At 46.0% G+C, this 22,929-nt stretch overlaps 1 protein-coding gene across 1 annotated transcript; it reads right to left on the bottom strand.

The window, feature by feature from the left end:
- Positions 1 to 20,187: 20,187 nt before the first annotated feature.
- Positions 20,188 to 20,766, bottom strand: LOC122235375 (histone H2A-Bbd type 1-like). Its single transcript, XM_042974531.1, has one exon. It carries the CDS (start codon positions 20,659 to 20,661, stop codon positions 20,308 to 20,310), a length of 354 nt encoding a protein of 117 aa, XP_042830465.1. The 5' UTR covers positions 20,662 to 20,766; the 3' UTR covers positions 20,188 to 20,307.
- Positions 20,767 to 22,929: the final 2,163 nt, after the last annotated feature.

Raw genomic sequence — 22,929 nt, 5'->3', positions numbered from 1 at the left:
GCAGAAGCTCTATTCTTAATTGCCAAGACTTGGAAGTAATCAAGATGTCCCTCAATAAATAAGTGTATAAACAAACTGTGGTATAAACACACATTGTAATATTATTCATTGATAAAAAGAAATGAGCTATCAAGCCATGAAAAGACATGGGGGACGGGCACCTGGCTGGCTCAGCCAGTGGAGCATCTAACTCTTGCTCTCAGGGTCATGAGTGTGAGCCCACATTAGTGTAGAGACTACTTTATAAATAAATAAATAAATAAATAAATAAATAAATAAATAAATAAATAAATAAATAAATAAATAAATAAATAAATAAATAAATAAATAAATAAATAAATAAATAAATAAATAAATAAATAAATAAATAAATAAATAAATAAATAAATAAATAAATAAATAAATAAATAAATAAATAAATAAATAAATAAATAAATAAATAAATAAATAAATAAATAAATAAATACATGGAGAAAGCTTAAATGCATATTACCAAGTGAAAAAACAATCTGAAAAGGCTCCAATACTGCATGAATCCAAATATATGATGTTGTGGAAAAGACAAAACTATGGAAACAGGGGTGCATGGCCGGCTCAGTCAGAAGAGCATGTAACTCTTGATTTTGGGGTCATGAGTTTGAGCTTCACATAGAGTGTAGAGATTATTTAAAACAAACTTAACACAGAAAAACTATAGAGACAGTAAAAAGTTCAGCCAGGAGTGGGGCAGGGAAGGGGCAAACAGGCAGAGCACTGAGGATTTTTAGGGCGGTGAAACTATTTTGTAAGATACTATAATGGCAGAGACATGTCACTATACATTTGTCAAAATCCACAGAATTTACAATACAAAGAATGAACCCTAATGTAAATTATGGATTTAGCTAATAATAATGTATCAGTGTTGGCTCATCAACTTCAACAAGTATACCACACTAATGTCTGATGTAAATAATATAAGGGGAAAATGCATAATGTATAAGGGGAGTATATGGGAAATCTACATTCTGTTCAATTTATCTGTAAACTTCAAACTGTTCAAAAAAATAAAATCTATTAATTTTTTCTAAAGTATCCTGAAAGGGGAGCCTGAGTGGCTCAGTTGGTTAAGTATCCAACTTCGGCTCAGGTCATGATCTCATGGTTCATGAGTTGGAGCCTCACATCAGGCTCTGTGCTGGGATTCTCTCTCTCTCCCCACTGCCCTCAAAATAAATAAACTAAGAAAGAAAGAAAGAAAGAAAGAAAGAAAGAAAGAAAGAAAGAAAGAAAGAAAGAAAGAAAGAAAGAAAGAAAGGAAGGAAGGAAGGAAGGAAGGAAGGAAGGAAGGAAGGAAGGAAGGAAGGAAGGAAGGAAGGAAGGAAGGAAGGAAGGAAGGAAGGAAGGAAGAAAGGAAAGAAAGAAAGAAAGAAAGAAAGAAAGAAAGAAAGAAAGAAAGAAAGAAAGAAAGAAAGAAAGAAAGAAAGAAAGAAAGAAAGAAAGAAAGAAAGAAAGAAAGAAAGAAAGAAAGAAAGAAAGAAAAGAAAGAAATTCTGAAAGGTCTTAGATGAGATCGGCATACCACTGCTGTGTTCCTGCGGCAGCCAGATAGCCAGACCTGGATGCCCCGCACACCTGCAACCTGACAAGACCCACACCACTACTGTGCTCACGTGCGCACCTCAACAGCACAACTGATGCAGTTTACGGCCCAGGAGTTCATGGCTTCAACAGGGCCTTTTGTGTGTGTGCTGCCAGCGACAGCCACTGCTCATCTGCCTGGGCAGGGTCAAGGTAGTAGAATGACAGGTAGGGAGTCCTCCTGGCTGGAAGTGTAGAACCACAGGAACTTGAGAATGAGAACTCTGTGGAGAAGATCCCTCTGCAGCCTCCCGCCATGAAAAGCCCAGATAAGTTAACTTCTTCAGGGACATATAGCCAGTAAATTACTCAGTGGGGATGAGGTCCAGCTGGTTTGGCACTCACTCTGCAGGCCATAGCCATGATCGCTGTGAAACACTGTTGATTTCCTTGGCTTCACAGTCATCAAGGGCTCCCCATGAGGTTTGCCATCAGGGCAGGGTGGGGAACCCAGTTCTGGGAATGCAGAGAGCTGACCAGGCATCAGGCTCTGTTGTAGGCATTTTACTTGTTATTAAGTCATTTAATCCCCCCAGCAGCTTTATGAGTGGTCAATGCCATCAGAGGCAACTTACAGTCTAATATCAAAAGAAATTTGGTTGGCACCACCACAGTTCTGTGAAACAAGAAGACTAGAATACTTGCCCCCTTTTTTCTGACATGCACAAATTTTGCTGGGATACTGCATTAGAAGGAGGGAAAGATGGCTGCTGATCACATTAACTGCGGCTGGCACTCCAGCATTTACTAGCACGTAAAATGTACTACAGAAAATCATTTATCCACTGAAGAAAACCCAAAGGAATCATGAAGGAAGGCAAAAAATTTCACATAGTTATGTACCATGTCCATCTTTATAGTATGAATGTGACTATTCAAAGTATAAACACTTTTGTGGGCACCTGGCTGACTCAATCAATTGGTAGAGCATGCGACTCTTGATATTGTGAGTTGTGAGTTCAAGTCCCATGTTGGGTGTAGAGATCACTTAAAAATAAAAGTATAAACACTTTTATCCTACAAGATGCACACTAGCAGCCTAAGAAAAACAGATATAAAAGACAGAGAATGGAGATCCAATATGCAAATTACTGGCATGTTTGAAAGAAAATCCCTGAACAAATGGAAGAGAAGCAATATTTAAATAAGAAAATAAAGTTTTCTTGAGATGAAGAAAAACGTTGATCTTCAGATGAACACATCTTGTCATGGTCAAACAAAATTAACAAAAAACTGTCTAATATCTGAATGTGAATGGCTGGCATTTTGAATTTTAAAGATAAAGAATACAACAGGTTTTCAGGAAAAAAAATAATTTTCCACAAGGGTACCAAAGCAGGCTTCTCCTGAGTGTCATAGAGTAACAGGATACAAAAAGAACAGCATGAAATATGTTAAGGGGAAAAGGCTGTGTCTGACTCAATAATTCTATATCAAGTCATATCTGAAAGCCACAGAAATAATTCCAATTATAAATGGACTCTGAATAAACCACCCTCTCTGCAACTATTCATCAAAATTCAAATAATTAATCAAAGTAAAACCTTTGAAGTAGAAGTGCATAGTTTAAGTCCTGAAGGTGAATGTAGAAATCAATTAAACAGAGGAAGTAAGTCTGAATCGTTGCTGTAAATATGGTTGTAAAGCACTACAAATGTTAATAATTCAAATTTTAACCTATTTTGTTTTTAAAAATTCTTTTTAATAAAAACAATTTGGTTTAATTATGACTCCCCCAAAGTGTATGCTGATAACATATATTTGAAAATGGTGATTGTGTTTGTCTCATAAAACATTAAAGGTATTTCATTTTGTTGATGTTTTCACTTTATTTCTCTAATTTAAAGCAATGGTTATGACAGAAGCATTGAGTTCTTTATTAACATCTAACTCCTTACCTGCAATAGAGACTTTTCAAAGAGTATTAAAACTGTGAATCACCAATACCTCTAACAGTGCCTGGTACATAGAAATACTTAACAAATGTTTGTAGGCTGAATATATAAATGAACGAAACTTACCTGGGAAGTTCTAGGTTTCCCAGTAGGTTCCCAATCTTCGATGGTTCTTCTTATCCAAATTCCTCTGCAAATTGCACAGTAGTGTGAACTGGTGGTATCTGTAATCAGACATAAAATAAAAGTGAATTCTAGGGGCAGACAGTTGGAGAAGAAGCAACAGAAGTCACTTAGAGGGTGAAAGGGAAACCACGAGGCCACGTAGACACGTGTAAAGATAAACTTCTTTCTAATCCAGTAGTGCTTCCGGGTCTGGTTCTTGTTTAAGTTTCTCATGTGCATCGGGCCTGAAGTGTATTAGTGGAAAGCAGTGAAGGCAGACAAAACAGTCTGCCTGCTCATGACGGATTTGTACGTGGACATCAGTGGGCTGGAAAGAGTAGCCATTCGAGAAAGTCTCAGAGCAGTGCGACTGACCTTCTGTCTGTGATGGGAAGCACTTAGGAGCCAGCACTCCTAGGTTTTGATGGGGTTGTTAATGCGGCCCCCTCACGGACCTAGGGCCATGCAGGTGGTCGCACACAGAATAAAGGGCGTACCTCCTGCAGTTTGCCATTTTTGAGTGAACTTGTCCCTGCACCGTGTTGTCAGCAAAGGGTAAACGTGTAATAGGTGGTTTCTCCATGACAGACCTAGAAAAATACATAAATGCTGGGCTCCACAGAGCAGGAATAGTTCTAGAAAAGCATTATTTCACATACTTCATCCCATGTGAGAAAGACCTAGAGACAGGATTCCAGTCTTATTCCAGGAAACCTCTTCCATGTCAAGAGTGTGGGTGCTGGTCATAATGACTAGTGGGGCCAATCATCTGATACTGGATGTGGGCGCTGAAGCGGTAGCTGACTTTGGATTTGCTGGAAGCAGACCTGAGACCACACTGAAATGCAAGTAGTTACATTTGGGGTGGGATTGATCTCAGGCCACCCAGGAGTCGGGAGACAGGGCAGGGAAGGCAGCCAATACAAGGTACAGTATCAAGAAGTTACCACTGTGGATGATTCCTAGAGCTCAGTCCCACTGGGGAGCCCAGAGAGTCAGTGCAGCGCATGCACCTCAGTTATGTTTTCTGAGACAACGGAGGGCCACGTCCGGGACATGAAGCCTCTGGCTCTCGCAGCTGTCCTGACTGGGCAGAGTGGGCCCTGGCAGCCGAGCAAAGCCCTCAGGCAGGTAGAAGTCGCAGAGCTTGTGCTCCTGTGCTAAGGCACCAGGGGACAGGGAAGGGGCACCGCAGCATCCTCTACAGGCAGCAAGGACATCAGCAGAAGCCCATAGCTTAGTGGCTGGTATTTCAGAGGGTCCGAGTGCATGGGTCACTGGCACTTCTCACTAGTGTGGCACTGAGATGGCCAAGGGCTGGCGGACCTGGGTGAGGACAGCCCAAAGTGGGCAGATGAAGGACTGTGCCAACCTATGTCTCTGTGGCTAAGTTTCTCTAGCCAGACTCGGAAATTTCTCTGCCTCGTCTTCCTACTGCAGGTGGGTTTGGGCTATAAAAGTCACTGTGGGAGTGTGTTTTCCGTTCTTGAGGCTAATGTTGTGGAAAAGAAGATCACAGCCTCGGGGTATCAAATGAGGTACGAGTTACCGAGGACTGTGTTGCAACAAGGGAGGAGGGGAGGGCTGGGGAACCAGTAGCTGGGTTGCTGCGACACACGAAATTCCAAATGATCTGAATTATCGTAAACTGTCATAAAACCAAAGAGCCCATCCAAGAACTGCCTTGTGGGTGAGGTGCAGGGAGGTGAGGTCCTCAGGGAGCAGAGGGAATCCCTCATGGAGACGTCAGCCAGAGAAAGGGGTGCTGGTAGCACACTTCTGAAAAGTGTGACAATGTCTGCTCAGGACTGTCTTAAGTATCTCTGTTTCTACTGCAACCTGCTTACTTCGTAACTCCTGACACATAACTCCTGGCACAGTCTTTCAGGCAGAGGCTGACTTCTTCAGCGGCGCTGGTTAAGAAGCCCGGCTGAGCCTCTCCCAGACAACCCCTCCGTGGCCACCTCTCAGGGATGCTGCGGCTTAGGAATTCCGAGAGAGAGTGATTGCTGACATTCAGATAGTCATGGATTCCAAGACCGGCCTAAACTAACCTGAACCGGTTAAGAAAATATCCTAGGAGACAGGGATGCAGGCTCATCGGTGTCAGATGTGCAAGTGTATTTCTGAGCCTCTGATTGAGGATGTTATGAGAATTATCGAACAACAAATATTATACATATAAAATGAATAGAAATATAAAACCACAAATATATCGGCACAAGTACTAACCGATCGGTATAACTAGAGAGGGTACATTAGGGGCCCCAGCTCTGTGAGGCACTGACTCTATAGTCACCGGATCCTGGAGAAGCGGTGAGGCTCTGTTGAACCCTGGTTACACTGCTCAAAGTTACTTTCCCCACTTTATATCCTAAACTTATTTCCTCTTCTTTCTTCCACGAGCACCATACCCCTACGTATTAAATATTGTCTAAAGGTTCAGAGTTTCTACCCATTAAAGTTGACTTGGCTTATCTTTTTCAATGTACTTTAACTTTGGCACATTTAATGTAGCACAACTATGTAGGGAGAGACATCTGGCTAACTAGGTGGCTCCGTGGCGAACACAGTGCTGCTTTCGAATGTCAGGTCCACAACCTTGAACCCGAGGCAGCCCCTCCATTCCCAGAGCAGAAGGAGCAGCAGCCAGGAATGGTGTGTGTTCCTGCAAGTCAGTCCGCTAACATCCTGCAGCCTGGCCTGCAGGGGTCACTTCCGGGCATAAGAGGATAATTCAGCGTTCACAGCCCATTGATTTCCTGGCCATGCCTGCAGAAACGTCAATAAGGTGTCAACTGTGGCAGGGGTTGCTTTGTGATCCGTTCTCTTTTCGGCTGAAACTCGGTTTGTCAAGGCTGCCAGACAGTCCATGAAGACTTTCAGTCACAACAACCTGGGCTGGATTTGGGTCATTGACTTGGTTTCCATGTTAGTTACCTCATATTCTAGAGTGTAACCATCATGCATATTTATGTCAGGGTATATATCTTAAGCAATTACAATGTCTGAAAATTTAGAACCTCTGCTTTCAGAGTGTTTGGTGATATATATTACACGATACATGACAGGCTGTGAGCAGGATGGCAAGAAAATTGGTTTTCCATTAACTATCTCAGTAGTATCTGGAAGGTCACCTCAAGCTCCGAAAAGCAGATCAGCCTACTGCAGATGAAATGTTTTACGACACCGTGACCATAAATCATACCATCTTGAAGGCACACTTGTAATTCTCCTGGGGTACCGGATAACAGCACTGCAGGTCTTACTGACTTGGGAGGGCATTCAAAGCCATCCCTGGTTTCCTCCAAATAGTATAGCGGTGGGAATGCTGAGCCCATCAGAGCAGTGCACAGGTAGGGGTCTTCCCAGTTATTGCACTGCACACACACACAGTGGAGCTCTCCACAACTGCCCTGTTCACATCCCCAGCCTGGTCACTCTGCTGCATTGATGGGGTGCGGCTCCTCCTAACTGTTCTGTTCACAATGTACATTTATTTCACCACACCAATGTGATGGGGATTCTAATTGCCCTGTTTGCATACGCTGTCCACTTTACTACAGGGCACTGATGCGGCAGGGCTCCTCGTAAATGACCCACTCACATCACCTACCAGTTACTCCACTACAGTGGTGGGGCAAGGTTCAACCTAATTACCCCATGCATATACACAGCCTAATTAGTTGCTTGCACTGAGCAGCAGGAGTCCTCACAATTGTCCTTTTCACTACCTTTGTACACTTACTCCCCTATAATGAGATAGTGGGACTCATCCTAACTACCCTGCATGCATACACTATGTAGTTACTCCACTAGTGACGGGCAGGGCTCCACCTGATCGCCACATTAACACACACTGTCTGGTTACTCCACCACAGGGCTGCTCCCAATTGTCCCATTCATATATACTGTGTATTACTCTACTGTACTGATATTGTAGGACTCTTCCTAATTGCCTCATTGGCATACACCACAGTTACTCAACTGCACTGATGAGGCAGGTATTCTCCTAACATCCCCATTTGTATACACTGTCTAATCACTCTACTGCTCTTATGTGGGAGGACTCCTAAGAATTTCCTAGTTCATGTATACTGTCAGTTACTCCAGAGCACTGATGTGGATCTTCCCAAATGACTCCAGTCATAGACACTATACAGTTACTGCACTGCACCTATTGTATCTTCATTGCTCTATACGCAGCCCTTATCTAAATAAGTTGTAAGGCTCCACATCTTCATATCCATAAAATATTCTTCCCAATTACACCAATGCATGGAAGATTTAGAGCTCTGTGTATTTGCTCCATCCACACTCTCGTATCTAGTTATTCAGCTGCACTGAGGGGGTGGCGTTATTGCTTTGGGCCCAATACATATCCCCTGTCCCGTTATCCTACCACACTGGTGGTTTGGTGTTCTTGCTCTTTGTTGAGTTGGCATTTCACCACTGTCCTGACGGTGAACGGCTCCTCCTCTTTACCCCATTCATATATGCTGCTCATCAGTGCCACTGTACTGCCAGGGTTGGCATACTCCTGACTGTCCTGTTTACATTCACTGTCCAGGCCCCAGTCCCATGACCGAGCAGGGAGGGCTCTTCCTGTTTGCTCTGTTCACTCCTTCAGCCCAGTAAATACTACTTCACTGAATATTCAGAGGTCCTCCCGTTTGCCACGTCCACAACGCTGTCCAATCAGCCCATGCCAGTGATGAAGAAGGGCTCGTGCTCTTCATCCCATTCACATACATGTCTCAATGACAGCCTTGCCCTGGTGGTGTGGGCATAATCCTCTTGCTGCTGCTGAAGTCCCCCGTCCAGTTATACCATCAAGATGCCAACACAGAGATCTTTGTCTTTGACCCATTCACACCCCACTCCACTTACCTAACTGGGCCAATGGGAGGGGGAGGTTCCTCTTTGCCCCGTTCTTGCCCAGTTTCCACTTGTGCCTTTTCAGTGGTGATATGCCCTTTTCACGTTCCCCCTCTACTTACGTGACTGCATTCATCTGATGAAGGTTCTCCTTTGCCCTGTCCTCATCAATTTTCCATTTGTACCACTGTAGCAGCAATAAAAGAATCTTACTCTTTGTCCCACTCCACTCCTAGGTATACATGGCAATGATGCATTTTTTCCTCTTTGCCCTTTTCACATTCCCTCTCCACATACACAACCACAACAGAGGACATAGGGCAGCTCCTATGTGTAGTTACTAATGCACTCAGGTCACAGCACTACACCTGTGGTCTGAGGATGCTCCTAATAGTCCTCCTTATACCTTGTGTCCAGTTACACCTATGGACTCACATTTCAGGGTTCCTATTATTTGCCCAGTTCATATCAACTATCCAGTACAGCACTGCCGGGGTGAGACTCCTTCCGTCACTGTGTTCCCATCACCCCTCCGATTCCACCAATGCACTAAAGTGGAAGGAATCCAACTCTTTATCCTGTTCAACTTCCCTATATTCCATTGGGCGATATGTGGGTTTTGTCTTTGCTCCTTTTACATCCCTAACAACGGAAATGATGATGTGGGGTGGCTCCTGCTCGAGCAGTTCACTTCTTCTTTCCAGTTGCCCTCCACCCTGATGGTGCACTGCCCTTGAGCTCTTCACATGCCATGCACCTCTGCACTGATGGTGTGTGACTCCCACCAGCTCCATTTTCAACCCCCGCCCAGGCAACGACTGTGTTGACGTGTGGTATCCCTCCTCATTGCCTCGTCCACACACCAGGCCCAGTCCTACCATGGTACTAGGGTGAGAGGATACTCCAGGGTGCCTCTTTCACATCCCCTGAAAACCTTCACCACAACACTGACTATGCAGGGTTGTTCTTCTCTGCACCACTCATATCACCTTTTCACTTAATGCTACTGATAGTGTAGGGATGAAATAACAGCATCAGGATTCTTTTGCTCCCCCTATTCACTTTCCCTACACCAAGGAAACTAATGTTCTTACGATGCATCCTTCCTCTTTTTACACCATTCACATCTTTTCTCTAGTTCAGCTGCCTCACTGATGGCACAGGGATACTCTTTTGCACAGATCAAATACCATGTCTACTCACACCACTGACTGACTTGCACTGACTGCAAGTCTCCTCCTGATGGGTCAGTTCACACCATCCTGGTAACAACTGTGCTCCTGGTGAGTACTTCTTCCTCTTTGCCCCCATCACACTCCCAGTCCCTGTGTAAACACAACGATGATGTGGACTGCTCTTCCCTGCACAATTACGCTTTCCAAGTTATGACCACCCTGATGGTGTAGGGATGCTCCCTTCTGCCCCGTTTATATCCCACGTCCAGTAGCACTTGTGGTACATGCTCGCTCTTTGCCAAGTCAGATCCCCTGGCCAATTACAGCAATGCATAAATGAGGTGGGGAACTCCCCTCTGGCCCACTCAGACCTCCTGTCCAGTTACAACACTGAAACGATGGTGTCAGGATCCTCTTCTTCGCTAGTCACAATTGATGCTATTATGCTACAGCACCAATGACTTGAGATTCCTCCTCTTCTCTGCCCCGTTCACATCTCCTGTCTGCTGAAACCACTGCATTGATGATGCAGGCTAGTCTGTCTTATACCACCCATGTTCATTTTCCTGTCACACTACTGCACTGATAGTGTGAGGATGCTTCTTTGTTTTTTTCCACTTCACTTTCCCTACTGAGGTACAACAGAACACAGAGGTCAGGGGACGCTCCTCTATGAGCTGTTTACAATCCAGCGTCCAGTTCCTCCAACTGCACTGATGTTGTGAGGTTCTTTTCTTGGCCTCATACATAGGGCTTACCCCCACACTGATGGTATAGGGCTCCTTTCTGCCAGTTACTATCACCCTTCCCCCTCTACCACTGCTAATCATGGAAGGCTCTCCCTGGGCTTCATTCACTGACAGTGCAAGGCCCTCCTCTCTTCCCAGCTGCTACCCCATACCAAGTACACCGCTGCTCTGATGGTGCAGGTTTCTTCTTCAGTGTCCATTCCTGTCTCCTGCCAAGTATTCCACTGCCTTGATTATGCAAGACTTCATCTCTTTGCCTCGTCATACCCCACCTAGTTCCACCACTGTGGGGGGCCCTCCGCTTTGCTCTGTTCACACCATACACAAGCCCATCAATGCCCTGATGACGTAGGGCTCCTTCTGTTTGTTGCTTTAACAATGCCATCCACTTACACCACTGCCCTAATGATGTTGGGCTGTGCCTTTCATTCCTTTCATTCATTCACAGCCTTTTCCGGGGCAGCACTAATGATGGCACAGGGCTCTTCCTCACTGCCTTGTTCACATTCCTATCTGGGTACCCACTGCACTGATGGTATAAGGGCTCTTTCTGTTTGCAGCTTTTGGTTCCATGGTGCACTTACACCACTGTGTTGATGACGCAGGGCTTCTCCCTTTCACACACTTTGCTTTTGGAGATGCTTCTTTTTACCTTGTTCACGTCCCCTGTCTCCTTCCATCACTGCACTAATGATGCCAGGATTCTCCTCTCTGCACCATTCTAATCCCCTTCCATAGAGACCACTGCCCTGATGGCGTGGGAATGTGTTTCTTTATCCCTTGCACATTCACATGCCAGTTACGGTATTACAGTGTTCATTTAGAAATGCTCCTCTTGTCTCGTTACATCTGTGTTCAGTTGCAGGACGATTGTGACAGTGCAGGACACCTTTTCTCCTCCTCATTTGTACAGCCTACCCCCTACACCAATGGAGTGAGGATGCTCTTCTTTGGCCCGTTCATTTGCATTTTCCAGTTACTCCACTGCCCTATTCACCTCCCCTGCCAGGTACGCACTGCACTGATGGTGCTTGCTGTCCTCCCTACCTTATGTGCATGCGCTGTCCACTTACATAAGTGAACTGAGAGGGGCATCTCCCCATTTGCTGCGTTCAGATCCACTGTCCAGGTAATTGCTGTGCCGATGGTGCGAGGATCCTCCTCTGGGCCCCACTCACATCCCTTGCCCAAGTAACCACAATACTGAGGGTGTGGACTTCCTTCTCTTTGCCCCTTTCCTTCTTAAAAATACTGCTGCAGCAATGTGTTGGGAGCCCTGTTCACATCCCCTTTCCAGTTATAACACCACACAGACGGCCTGGGAATTCTCCTGTCTTGTTCATATCTGCGGTCTAGTTATACCACTAGCCCAACTCTTCTGGTCTTCGGGTCTCCTGTCCAAGTAACTCCACTACACTGATGGTGTGGAGCTTCTCTTCTCTGACCGGTTCTCCCTCTTTTCCCAGTTACATCACTGTACCTAGGGTGAGTGGGTCCTCCTGGGTGCCCCATGACACTGCTGTCCAGATGCACCATGGCAGTGAAGGCCCGGGTATACCACTATCCAGGTATACAACTCCACGGATGGTGTGGGTTTCCTATTCTTTGCCCTTTTCACATTCCCTGTTCAGTTACAGCACTGATTTTTTTTACTGTTTTATTTATCTTTATGAGAAAGAGCGTGAGTGGGGAGGGGCAGAGAGACAGGGAGACGGAGGATCTGGAGGAGGCTCTGAGCTGCCAGTGCAGAGCTCTTTAGCTCTGGTCTGGAAGGGCTGTGAAAAGAAGAGATGGTAGGAACCAAAACACCAGCTTTTCAAAGATCTGAAATACTGGGCCTGTGGCCAGCTCTACGCTCTTGTAGGTTATATTGAGACATACTGACAATCTAAATGGGAGGTGGAAGGTTCACAGGTTCCCACTGAGCAAGTCCCATGACAACTGCTACTGATTCTGGTTTGTTCCAATTTAAGAGATTTTCCAAAATGGTGTCCATGCCTAAGGTCACATGGATCAGAGACAGACTGGCTATCAGCACAGTAAATTTACTTAATTTCATAGATCAATCATAACACCGTGTGTGTCCTATATGCTGTGAATGGGGTGACCAAATAGGCCCTGCATTTTAAATGGATGGCCATATTTTCTGAAAAGAGAAGAATTATCCAGAATAACTGACTTGTACCCAGTATCTAAAAGAGTCAGGGAAAGTTGGTTATTTTATGTTTTTGATAGGCTCTAGTAGCCTATCAGTTTCTGTGCGGCTATCTCCAGGCAGTGGGACAAAATCCAGGAAGTTGTCATCACCCTAGGGGAAGGGGCTAGGTGACAGACACTGTCTAAGGTCAGAATAGGACATGGGGCATCAGGACTCCTCAAACTAGGAACTGATAATGCCAGCCTCTGGCTGAGCAGGGCTTTCCATATCAAATGAAGGAAACTTGCTAAGATAATCTAGCAAGTTCACCAATTGTTGGATTTTAAAGGTAGACTGGCCTGAAATTTTTTCATGAGGGATGCCCAGGTCTCTAAGGTGCCCAGATATAGGTTTATCTTGGGATGATGTTTGAAAGCTCTGTAGTGCCTCAGCAGGGGCTGGTTATAGATAGGGAAAAGGTCCTAAATTAAGAAATGCCTTCTTGAGTAGTCAGAGCATTTGAAATGGCTGCACAGCGATGAGGCCTGTGCAGCCCGGGAAATGGTAGTTCCCCATGGAGAGATTTATGTGTGTGTGTGTGTGTGTCGGGGGGGTCATCACCAAGGGAGAGGTTCCAGATGTAGAGGAGGTTGCCAGGGGAAACTGCTTACAGGATCAGCCAGTGGCTGGCTCTGATAAACTAAAACCTGCATATTATTGGGTGAGTTACTTTCAGGTCAACTAGGATACTTACTCCCTCTAGTGTTTCCCTAAATGTGTGGGCATAGCCCATAAGAGAAAGGGCAGGTTTATAATTTGGCAGGGCCCTACTGAGGAAAAGTTCCTTGGATTCTGGGTCAAGGAGGGCAGACTCTGGGTATGAAATCACTTCATTATCTGCAGGATCAGGGTTTTCTACAAAACAATAAACCCACTGAACCATGCCAATCTTGAGTAATAATGTTTTGGCCTTCTCTTGCTGTTGTCATTTATCATGAGCGTGAGCAGAGATTGTGGCTATGCTAGGGTGAGCCCATTCCCAGGCCATAAAAATTCAGTGTAGTAATAGAAGGGGCTCACCCGGCATAGCAATTGTCTAGGGGGCTGCTCTGACCTCATAAGTGTCACTTTCAGCTGTTTGATAGGTATACTGAGTTAACGTACAAGTTGAGCCAGGGCACATAGGGAGCAGTCTAAACCTACGTAAAAACTTTTCAGAGAACATTAGCATTAGGAGTCCTGGGTTCTTCCCACTAATTGCCTCATTTCTTGGACCATAAGCCAGAGCTTGGAGACAGTAGTAAGGATCTTTAGAACATAGTATGCCCACTTTTCCTGAATTCTCTCTGTACAAAGTCCTGTAAGGTGGTTTATACATCTAGCCTTGTAAAATTGTGAGTCTCTGTCTCAATTTCCTGTTCACTCCCCACAGTTTTAATCCGTTGGGTATTTACAAGAAATACCTGCAGCAATGGTTTGCTATCAGCCTCCCTTTCTAAGATATCATAGTCGAACTCCAAGGGGTCAACATTCACCTCTAAGAAGTCAAATGTGGCACTTCCTGATTTGTTCTTATGCTTTGTTTCTAAAATCAAAGCACTTGGAGTGATGACATATTAAGGTGTTAAGGACCGCTTAAGAGTGCCCTTGTGGTATTCTACAAGTATTAATTAAAGTGAATATATCATCAGGAGTTTTGGAGATGCTGGAACTAGATGTTCCCTGTCCTTCCATTTTTTCATTAAATATTGTGCCAAGGGCCTCTAAGAATACAAACTCTTAAAACCCACAGGGTTCAGAGACAAAGTGCAATACAGCAACAAGACAGACAAAATAGCAAAGGGGTTTGGGACCAACCCAAAAATGTGAGCAGGGAGCCACAGACTCTGTAAAAAGAGTGGACCACATCACTGGTCAGCAGGTCTCTTCAGTGTAAGGATATCTCTAGGTGGGCAGTTATCTGCTACAAGTCAGGCCAGTATGGCTACCACCTATAAGGAAGGAAGATGATTTTAGTTGAGTAGTTCCTAAAGACTTCACTCCTAGTGGAGGTTCAGTGGATCAGAACCACCTATATCAGGAGGGAGGTAACCACCTCCTGTTTCTTTGCAAGGACCTTCACACAGTGCAATGGCCAACTGCCCTAGGTTCTCTTCCTTAGATTAGGTGCATTGTAAACACTTAAGGAGCCAGATGGGGACCACCTTGCTCAGAGTACAGCACCCTAAGCTAGACAACCACTTGGAGAGGACTAAGCTTTTTGAGCTCTGCTAAAATTTAGATTGCAGAGCCACTGCAATACCAGAAAGACACAACACAGTGTGATGGCCACTAAGGGACAAGCAGCCAACAGCCAGCCAGCAGTGCCTTCCCACGGTATTTGCTGTCTGTTGGATTCGTTTAGTAAACCTGGAGGCACGTCATCCCCATCTGTCATCAGACACCCTGCTCACTGCACCAACGGTTTCCAAATGTACCCAAGATTTGTTTAATCATGTAAAGTAAGATTACAGTCATAAGAAACAATTGCCTTTCAAAGAACAGCTTATTACTCACAGTTCCCCAGAAGGCAGAAGGCCCGGCAAGTCACACGGGCTCACTTGAAGGGAGATGCAGAGAGACGGATCAAGTGGAATTGGGACCTTTATTACTTCCATGAGTGAGAAGTAACTAGGTGAAGACATCGCCTACTAGGCAGGAAGCAAAACACATTGAAGCTAGTGAGTGGCTGGAGGGTCTATAAGATGACTTCATGCTCAGGGTAACACTGGGATGATGGAGATGTAGAAAACATCGGGCTGTTAGCATAGCTCAATGACTTCATGATGCCAAATCATCAATTACAGAATATCAAAAACAGTTATTAAGTTATCACAGCCTACCACTCATAAGCCTCCGGCCGAGTACTCCCCTAGGCTGAATGCTCCTACCAGCCACACACGCCCAGTCAGATCCTCCCCTATTCCTGTCTGTACCCTCCACCTCTACAGCTCTTGCTGAATACTCTCCCAGGCTGTCTGAATCCTCCACTTATGTACATCTTACATGATACTCCCCTAAAATGGCTTTTAATTTCACCCATGCACCTCCTGTCCAGTCCTGCCATAGACTAGGTGCTACCTCTTTCCATGTACCACCTTCGGTGTCTTCTCCTAAGGCAGGTGTTCATCTACCATTTAGGTCCTTGTGAGTCCTTCCCTAGTCTGAATACCTTTTCCTCCCTTGCACTTCCTGTCAAGCCTCACCCAAGGTTACGTACACCCCCCACTCAAGGGCCTCTTGTAAGGTCATCTCCTAGGTTGGCTACACCCACCAATGCCGTACCTGAGGCTGGTTCCTTCACCAGGCTGGTTTCCCTCTATCCATGCACAGCCAAGAATCCTCCTCTAGGCCAGATGCTCCTTTCAACCATGCACAACCTTCTAGGTCTTCCCACAGGCTGGATGTTTCCTCCATTCATGCAACTCCTGCCCAATCCTCCTCTAGGCTGGTTTCTCCCTCTTCCCAAGCACCTTCTAATCTATCAGGCCCTAGGACGGCTGCACCTTGCACACATGCACCACCTTCTGAGGCCTGTCCTAGAGTTGCTGCATCCTCCACTTGTGGACATCCTGATGACTCCTCACCTAACCTGGATACAGGCTTCCAGGACCGTGCACTTCCGGCTTAATCTCAGCTAGGCTTACTGCACCTCCCCCAATGCACCCTCTGACAAGTGCTTTATTTAGGTAAAAAGTTCTTGATTATTAAATGTTAGCAGCTGATTCTCTTTTAAAACATCTGTGTAGGACTACCAAACCCATCTGCTGTCCAGATTAAGCCTGTGAACTGCCTTTTTATAATTTATGCTTTAGAAATGATTTACTGAAATGCTGTATAAATGATTCATAGATAGTCATGTTATTCTTGAATTCTATTTTGGGGCTCCAAAGGCCCTTTCTGAAAAGTCAGTGGTCTCCCTCTGGCCACATCCTATAGAATCTGTCAGATTCAGGGACCAAAGGAGCCTGGGCCTTCAAACGTCTCTGTTCCCGGCATACCTCAGTGGCTCAGTCAGTTCAGTGTCTGACTCTTGGTTTCAGCTCAGGTCATGATCTCACAGTTTATGAGTTTGAGCTCCGTGTCAGTCTCTGTGCTGACACTGCAGAGCCTGCTTGGGATTCTCTCTCTCCCTTTCTCTCTCTGTCCCTTCCCGGGTAGTACATCCTCTCTCTCAAAATAAATAAATAAACATTAAAAATAAAAAACACCTCTGTCCCTAAAGTTTTTCTCAGTGGGAGACTGGCCTAATACGCATGCCTTGCGCTCATGCTATGCCTGAGCCCACACAACCCTCCAGGTTTCCCCCCAGACTCAACTCTTGGGCTCATCTCTTCTCACACATTATGTTTTCTACTGTGCTGACCCGTGTCTGACTCCAGCTTGCCCTGATACACTTTTTGATTCCAGACCTAGTTTGGCAGCTACACCCCCCTCCCAGCCCAGCCCCTGTCCCTACTCACTCCAGTTTTACTTTCCCATTCCAACAGGGCACTGGTCATCAATGGTGTCCTCAATCCAGGGCCCAAGCAAGAGCTGATCCTTCCTCAACATCCCACACCTCCTACTTTTTTGAAACGCACAAAGAAACTAAACTTGGTGGTTCATTCTTTCCCAAAGGCAGTGATTCCCCCTCTCCACCTGCCTCCCCTGAGTGGAGGATTCCTGTGCATGTGTAGGAGGGGGATTTGGCAGGGGCTGCATTTACACCCATCCTGTACTGGCCCTGGCCCCCATGTTTCCTGTGAAATCCACAAGCAAAGCTGAAGCACAGTTCTTTTTTTTAAATTTATTATTTATCGAGAGAGAGAGAATGAATGAATGAATGAATATACGAATGAATCCCAAGCAGGCTCCATGCTGTTAGCACAAAGCCCAACATGGGGCTCCATCCCAAGAACCATGAGATTATGACCTGAGCTAAAACCAAGAGTCAGCCGCTTAACTGGTTCAGTCACCCAGGCTCCCCTGAAGTACAATTCTTAAAGGGATGGCAGTATTGCTCTGCCTGATTGTCCCATGCCCCTGTGACCACAGAGGGCTTGCCAACACAAGGTCACTAAACCTCCAAATTCCACTTTGGACACCGGACAGTGTGAAGGAGCCCAGGAAGTCTGGCTCCCTACAGGCGTCACAGAGACCATTAGTGTGGACTACTGCATGGACTGTAAAGTGACCACCTGACCACACAGGTCTGCTAACCCAACATGGTTTATCCACCTACTCTCACCTCTCTGGCCTTAATGTTTATTTGAGAAAGAGAGAAAGAGAGAGAGAGAGAGAGAGAGAGAGAGAGAGAGAAAGAGAGAGAAAGAGAGAGAGAGAGAGAGAGAGAGAGAGAGAGAGAAAGAGAGAAAGAGAGAGAGAGAGAGAGAGAGAAAGAGAGAGAGAGAGAGAGAGAGAGAGAAAGAGAGAAAGAGAGAGAGAGAGAGAGAGAAAGAGAGAGAGAGAGAGAGAGAGAGAGAGAGAGAGATACCTGCTTGCTACTCAAATGAACACAGGGGTAACAGTTGAGCTTGGCTAAGGCAAAGAGGGCTTCCTGGCTCTCTACAATAAATCACAACTTGGAAAGGCAGACATCTTGACAGTGAGGTTTCTGTAACTATTTGGTTGAATGGCATTGTGGAGCAAGAAAAGTTTCTTGGATTTGTACGAGCACATATTCAAATCAGCTCTAAACACAACCCTGACACTATTATTGTCAGGACACTCCTATGAAGCAGGTAAAGGCTAAGCCAACTCCACACTTTAAAAGATGGTGGCAGGAAGCAGAGAGAGGGTGAGTCCCCAGGCAGAGGGGAGCAGAGAGGAAACCAGGCTGAGGCCTGTCTGGTTCCTGGGTGTACCTCTGGCTGCTTCCTCTGCGTGGCACTCTGTCTCTCCCCGAGGTTCAGCAGGCTGCGGTCTCACAGCCAGTGGCCCAGGCCCCAGGCCATCGCGTGAGATCCAGGCCAGGGGCACCTGGGGAAGCACGCCTAAGCATGTGGTCTACAGAAAGGGAGAGACGTGCAGCTACGCACTCAGGGCGCACCCTGTGCCGGGCGCTGCGCTATGCACCAGTTGACAGGCACACAATGACTTAATCTTTGCAAAAATCCAAAGATGGGGGAACCCTTATTATCCCCATTTCACACGGGAAAGTGCTTTTCAGAGGCAACAGAGGAGTGTCCCAGATCACACGGCCACAAAGTGGTGAACTGGGATGGCCAACCCAGCTCCTCTGATCCCTTTGTCGACGCTGCCTAGGCAACCTCTGACCAGCCCTCTGTGACAGTCCAGGGGGCTGTGGGGGGGGGGGGCTTGAGCACATGATGAACCGGAGAAAATATTAAATGTTGACAGTCACAGGAAGGGGAAAGACTGCCAGAACACTTGACGTGACAACTCTTTTTAACCCAAAACGCCTCAAGAGTCTTTGTAAGAACTGTATGTCCTCCCGAGTCCACCACTTGGGACAGAACTTACACGGAACACACTTGTACCTCTCCAAACACGTATTCAGCCACTGATAACTCTATGTTGCTCCATCAAGTATATGATCGTAGACGGGTTAGGTGTTTCATGGAGAATGAGATTACTACAGGAGTTTATAATGGAGTATATTTCTAAATAAATCTATTAACAATAACCATTAAGAACTTCATAGGATTGGGACACCTGGGAGGCTCAGTCAAGGGTCTGACTGTTGGTTTTGGCTCAGGTCATGATCTCACAGTCCCTGGGATCGAGCCCTGCATCGGGCTCTGCGCCGGTGGTAGGGAGTTCCCTTGGGATTCTCCCTCTCCCTCTCGTTCAGCCCCTTCCCTGTATGCTCTCTCTCAAAACAGAGAAACATTAACAAATGGTTTTTAAAAAGAACGTCTAGGATCGCATGTCTTAGGCCAGATGCTACCTACCTTTCATAGTGCTATACGGTTGACCAGTGTCCGCGAGAGAGGGCAGAAGGATATACTCCACAGAGTACCGCAGCACTAGCTAATAATCCCTACCTCGAGCCCTTTTTCGGAATGAGGCGGGGTATAAGGCCATCAAATCAACCTGAGCAGAGTTCCTTCTACGTGTACCTCTTCATGGTTTCCCCGTCGCTCCTCAATCTTCATGCGAAGCCCTGGCCCGTTAAGTGCGTGTCGGCTGCTATGCCACCCTCCCCACCCACCCCCACTGCCATCACCTCCTGACTTCCACATGGTCTCCGGTCAGGAATAAGGCCTGTGGCACCTCAGTCGTGGTCTTCAGCCCCCACCCTCCTGGGCATTCAACATGCCTGGGAGAGCCACCCCCACCCCGCCAGCCTCCTGGCCTCACAAGCCTGGACTGGCTCAGCGCCAGTGAGGAAGTCTCTTCCCCCTGACCCGCTACTCCCTCAGGGCCGCTTCCTGCACTGTCCCCAGCGAAACCGCTCCCCGAAATGCCCGAGTCCAGCATCCCACACTGACCGCCCGTCCACCCTCCACCTCCCATGGGAGGTCTCCTCCCGGATGTCTGACAGACACCTCCAGCTACCTCCGAATGACAGAAACAGACACCGGTCAGAGGCACGGCCCTGGAGTTAACTCCTTTAATGTCACGTGCAGACACAAGGCCAGGCCTCCCTCATCTGTGGGCGGCTTCGGGGTCCGGACGAGGGGGCCGGCTCGGGGACGCGGGCATCACCACTTCCGAACTCGGGGCAGCCCATCCACCCGAGGGGAGGTGTTGTTCTCGAGGAGACCCCTGAGGTGCTGGTTGCTGCCCAGGGCTCGCTGCACGTGCTCCGGGGTGATGCGCATCTTGTGGCTGTCCAGAGCCTCCTTGCCCGCCAGCTCCAGGATGTTGGCCGTCAGGTACTCGAGAACGGCGGTCAGGAAGACCGGGGTGGACGCGCTCAGGCGCGGGGCGTAGCGACCCTCTCGCAGGAGACGCTCCACGCGGCTGACCGGGAATTGCAGCTCGGCTCTCCTGGAGCGGGACACCGCGTGCCTCCTCCGTCTGCGACGGTGCCGGCGGCGGCGCCTCCCAGACATGCCTCGTGCTGGGTTGGAACCCGATCGGCCCGGCCTGACCGTCCCGCTGGCCCGAGGGTGGCAGGATGCCGGCGCCGACTCCTACCAAGTGTGCCCCTCACTGGTCAGGGAGCTGCTTATATGACACCTCCGACATTATGATGTCACTGGTGTCGCTGATGTCACTGTGCCCTGCTCAGGACTGGCCTGGAAACATCCATGACAGAAACCTGGTCTCCCTGTTGACTGCACTGGACCCTCTTTACGAGGGAACTCTTTCTCCTGGCACTCAACAGTCTAGTACAAACAAGAACAGAAATGTTTCCACTGACACAGTGCTCTGTCTTGAGGACACTCCCCTCCAGGTTACCTGGTCCTAGCCTTCCATGGTCTTTGAGCTCTTTGACAGCCCTTTGTAAATTGCCGGTCACGGACACATACTGAATGCTTTGTCCAGTAGAGGTCCAAACTAAACCCAATTTTGCCCCCGTTGAGACATTTAAAGATAATCAATATTTCTACGTTCTTTGGATTCTCTTCTGGATTGGTTACAATATCCGCCAATTCCTCATCAGTGAAGACTCTTAACACATTTTCATGTTACATCGATATAAAGGTCATGAGTTCACTCACTCTCTTTGAAAATATCTTCTAACTGTTTTGGAGGTCACAGTGATATGCCCACTAGATTCACCAGTCAGAGCCAGATAAAATTCAAAGACAAAGAAGTGTACCTCATTCTCAGTTAATACCCAGGGGTGTCTCATTTCTTCTAGGTGAATCCAAAGCACCAAGAGCACTTTGTTGATTTTTTCTAATTTAAATTTTTAATAATTTTAATTTCCTTCTCTGCTAACTTTGTGTTTCTGTTTCATTTTTGTTCATTTACAGCCAATAATTTATTTTTATCGTTAACCAAAATGACTGGCGGGGGGGGGGGGTGCCTGGGTGGCTCAGTCAGGTAAGCATCCAACTCTTGATTTTGTTTTGGGTCATGAGCTCAGGGTTCACGGGTTCAAGCCCCACGTTGGGCTCCACTCTGGCAATATGGAGCCTGCTTGGCATTCTCTGTCTCCCTCTCTCTCTGCCCTTCCCCTGCTTGCTCACTCATTCTCTCCCTCTCACAATAAACATTTAAAAAAAAAATGGTTCAGAGTTTGGTTTTAGGATCTGACCATGTGGAAATCTCTCAAAATGAGTCCAAAGACATCTAGTTTCTTTTGGGTGAAAGACAAAACACAACCTCATTTTCCAGTCTTTGTTCAAATCCATTAAGAACTGCATACTCTCTGAGGGGAGAAGAGCTTTTTGATATCTGGACTGATGAGATTTGCTATTTCTGTGTTATACTTGACATATGCCTGAAATTATAGGATTGAAGCTATAAGCTCTACTTGTCTGGGCCCATATGTCTCTGTCTTTAATACACAAAGGTCTTCACCTTTGATTGTGTGAGTGTACGATGTTTTCCTACCTCTGAATGATATTAACAGATTGTAAAATCTCTTAAATTAAGGGAGCTCTGTTCTTAAATAGCATTTCTAGATAAATAATTGCTTACACACATTGAGTATTTCCAAACTTTCTTGAAAATAAGGAAACTGAACTATGATACTTTAAATGAGGTAGATCTAAACAATATATATTCTCCCAGAAACTAAATCACAACTATTTTAAGATATCAAATTCAATTTAAGTAAATCTTTGGCAAACAGGACTAGTTCAATCGTTTAGATTTCATGAAAACAACTAAGTCCTTTCTCTTTTATCAGTGTTAACTATAACACAAATATGCATTTATCTACTACTCAGGTATGTTCTTCCTAAGCTTATAAACGTTTACTGATCACATAAACTGGTGTTAATGTATTTTATGTTTAAGATTATGATATATATATAAATTTATAATTAACCAAATTGAATCACTGGTTGGACAAACTTCATTCTACAAAGCAATCACGTTTCATAGTATGTCAACGAGAAGATAATTTTTAAGATTTCTAGATAATGCATAACTTTGGACTGATAGTTAATGGGCATTCAATACATACCTAATTTTTTTAATGTTTATTTATTTGAGAGGCAGAGAGAGCAAGTGGGGGAGGAGCAGAGAGAGAGGGACAGAGAGCCCCAAGCAGGCTCACAGAGCCCTATGCAAGACTCTAATGAATTGTGAGATCATGACCTGAGCCGAAACCAAGAGTTGGATGCTTCACTGAATGAGCCACCCAGGCATCCCATAGATGCCTAGATAATTTTTAAGACAGAATGTTGAAACACTGATAACTA

The sequence above is a fragment of the Panthera tigris genome, chromosome X (assembly GCF_018350195.1).
Source record: "Panthera tigris isolate Pti1 chromosome X, P.tigris_Pti1_mat1.1, whole genome shotgun sequence".
NCBI lineage: Eukaryota > Metazoa > Chordata > Mammalia > Carnivora > Felidae > Panthera > Panthera tigris.
This window is presented reverse-complemented; position numbering and strand designations above follow the sequence as displayed.

Coding starts and splice junctions, on each gene's coding strand:
- LOC122235375 (XM_042974531.1), bottom strand. CDS start 20,661: ATGTCTGGGAGGCGCCGCCGCCGGCACCGTCGCAGACGGAGGAGGCAC.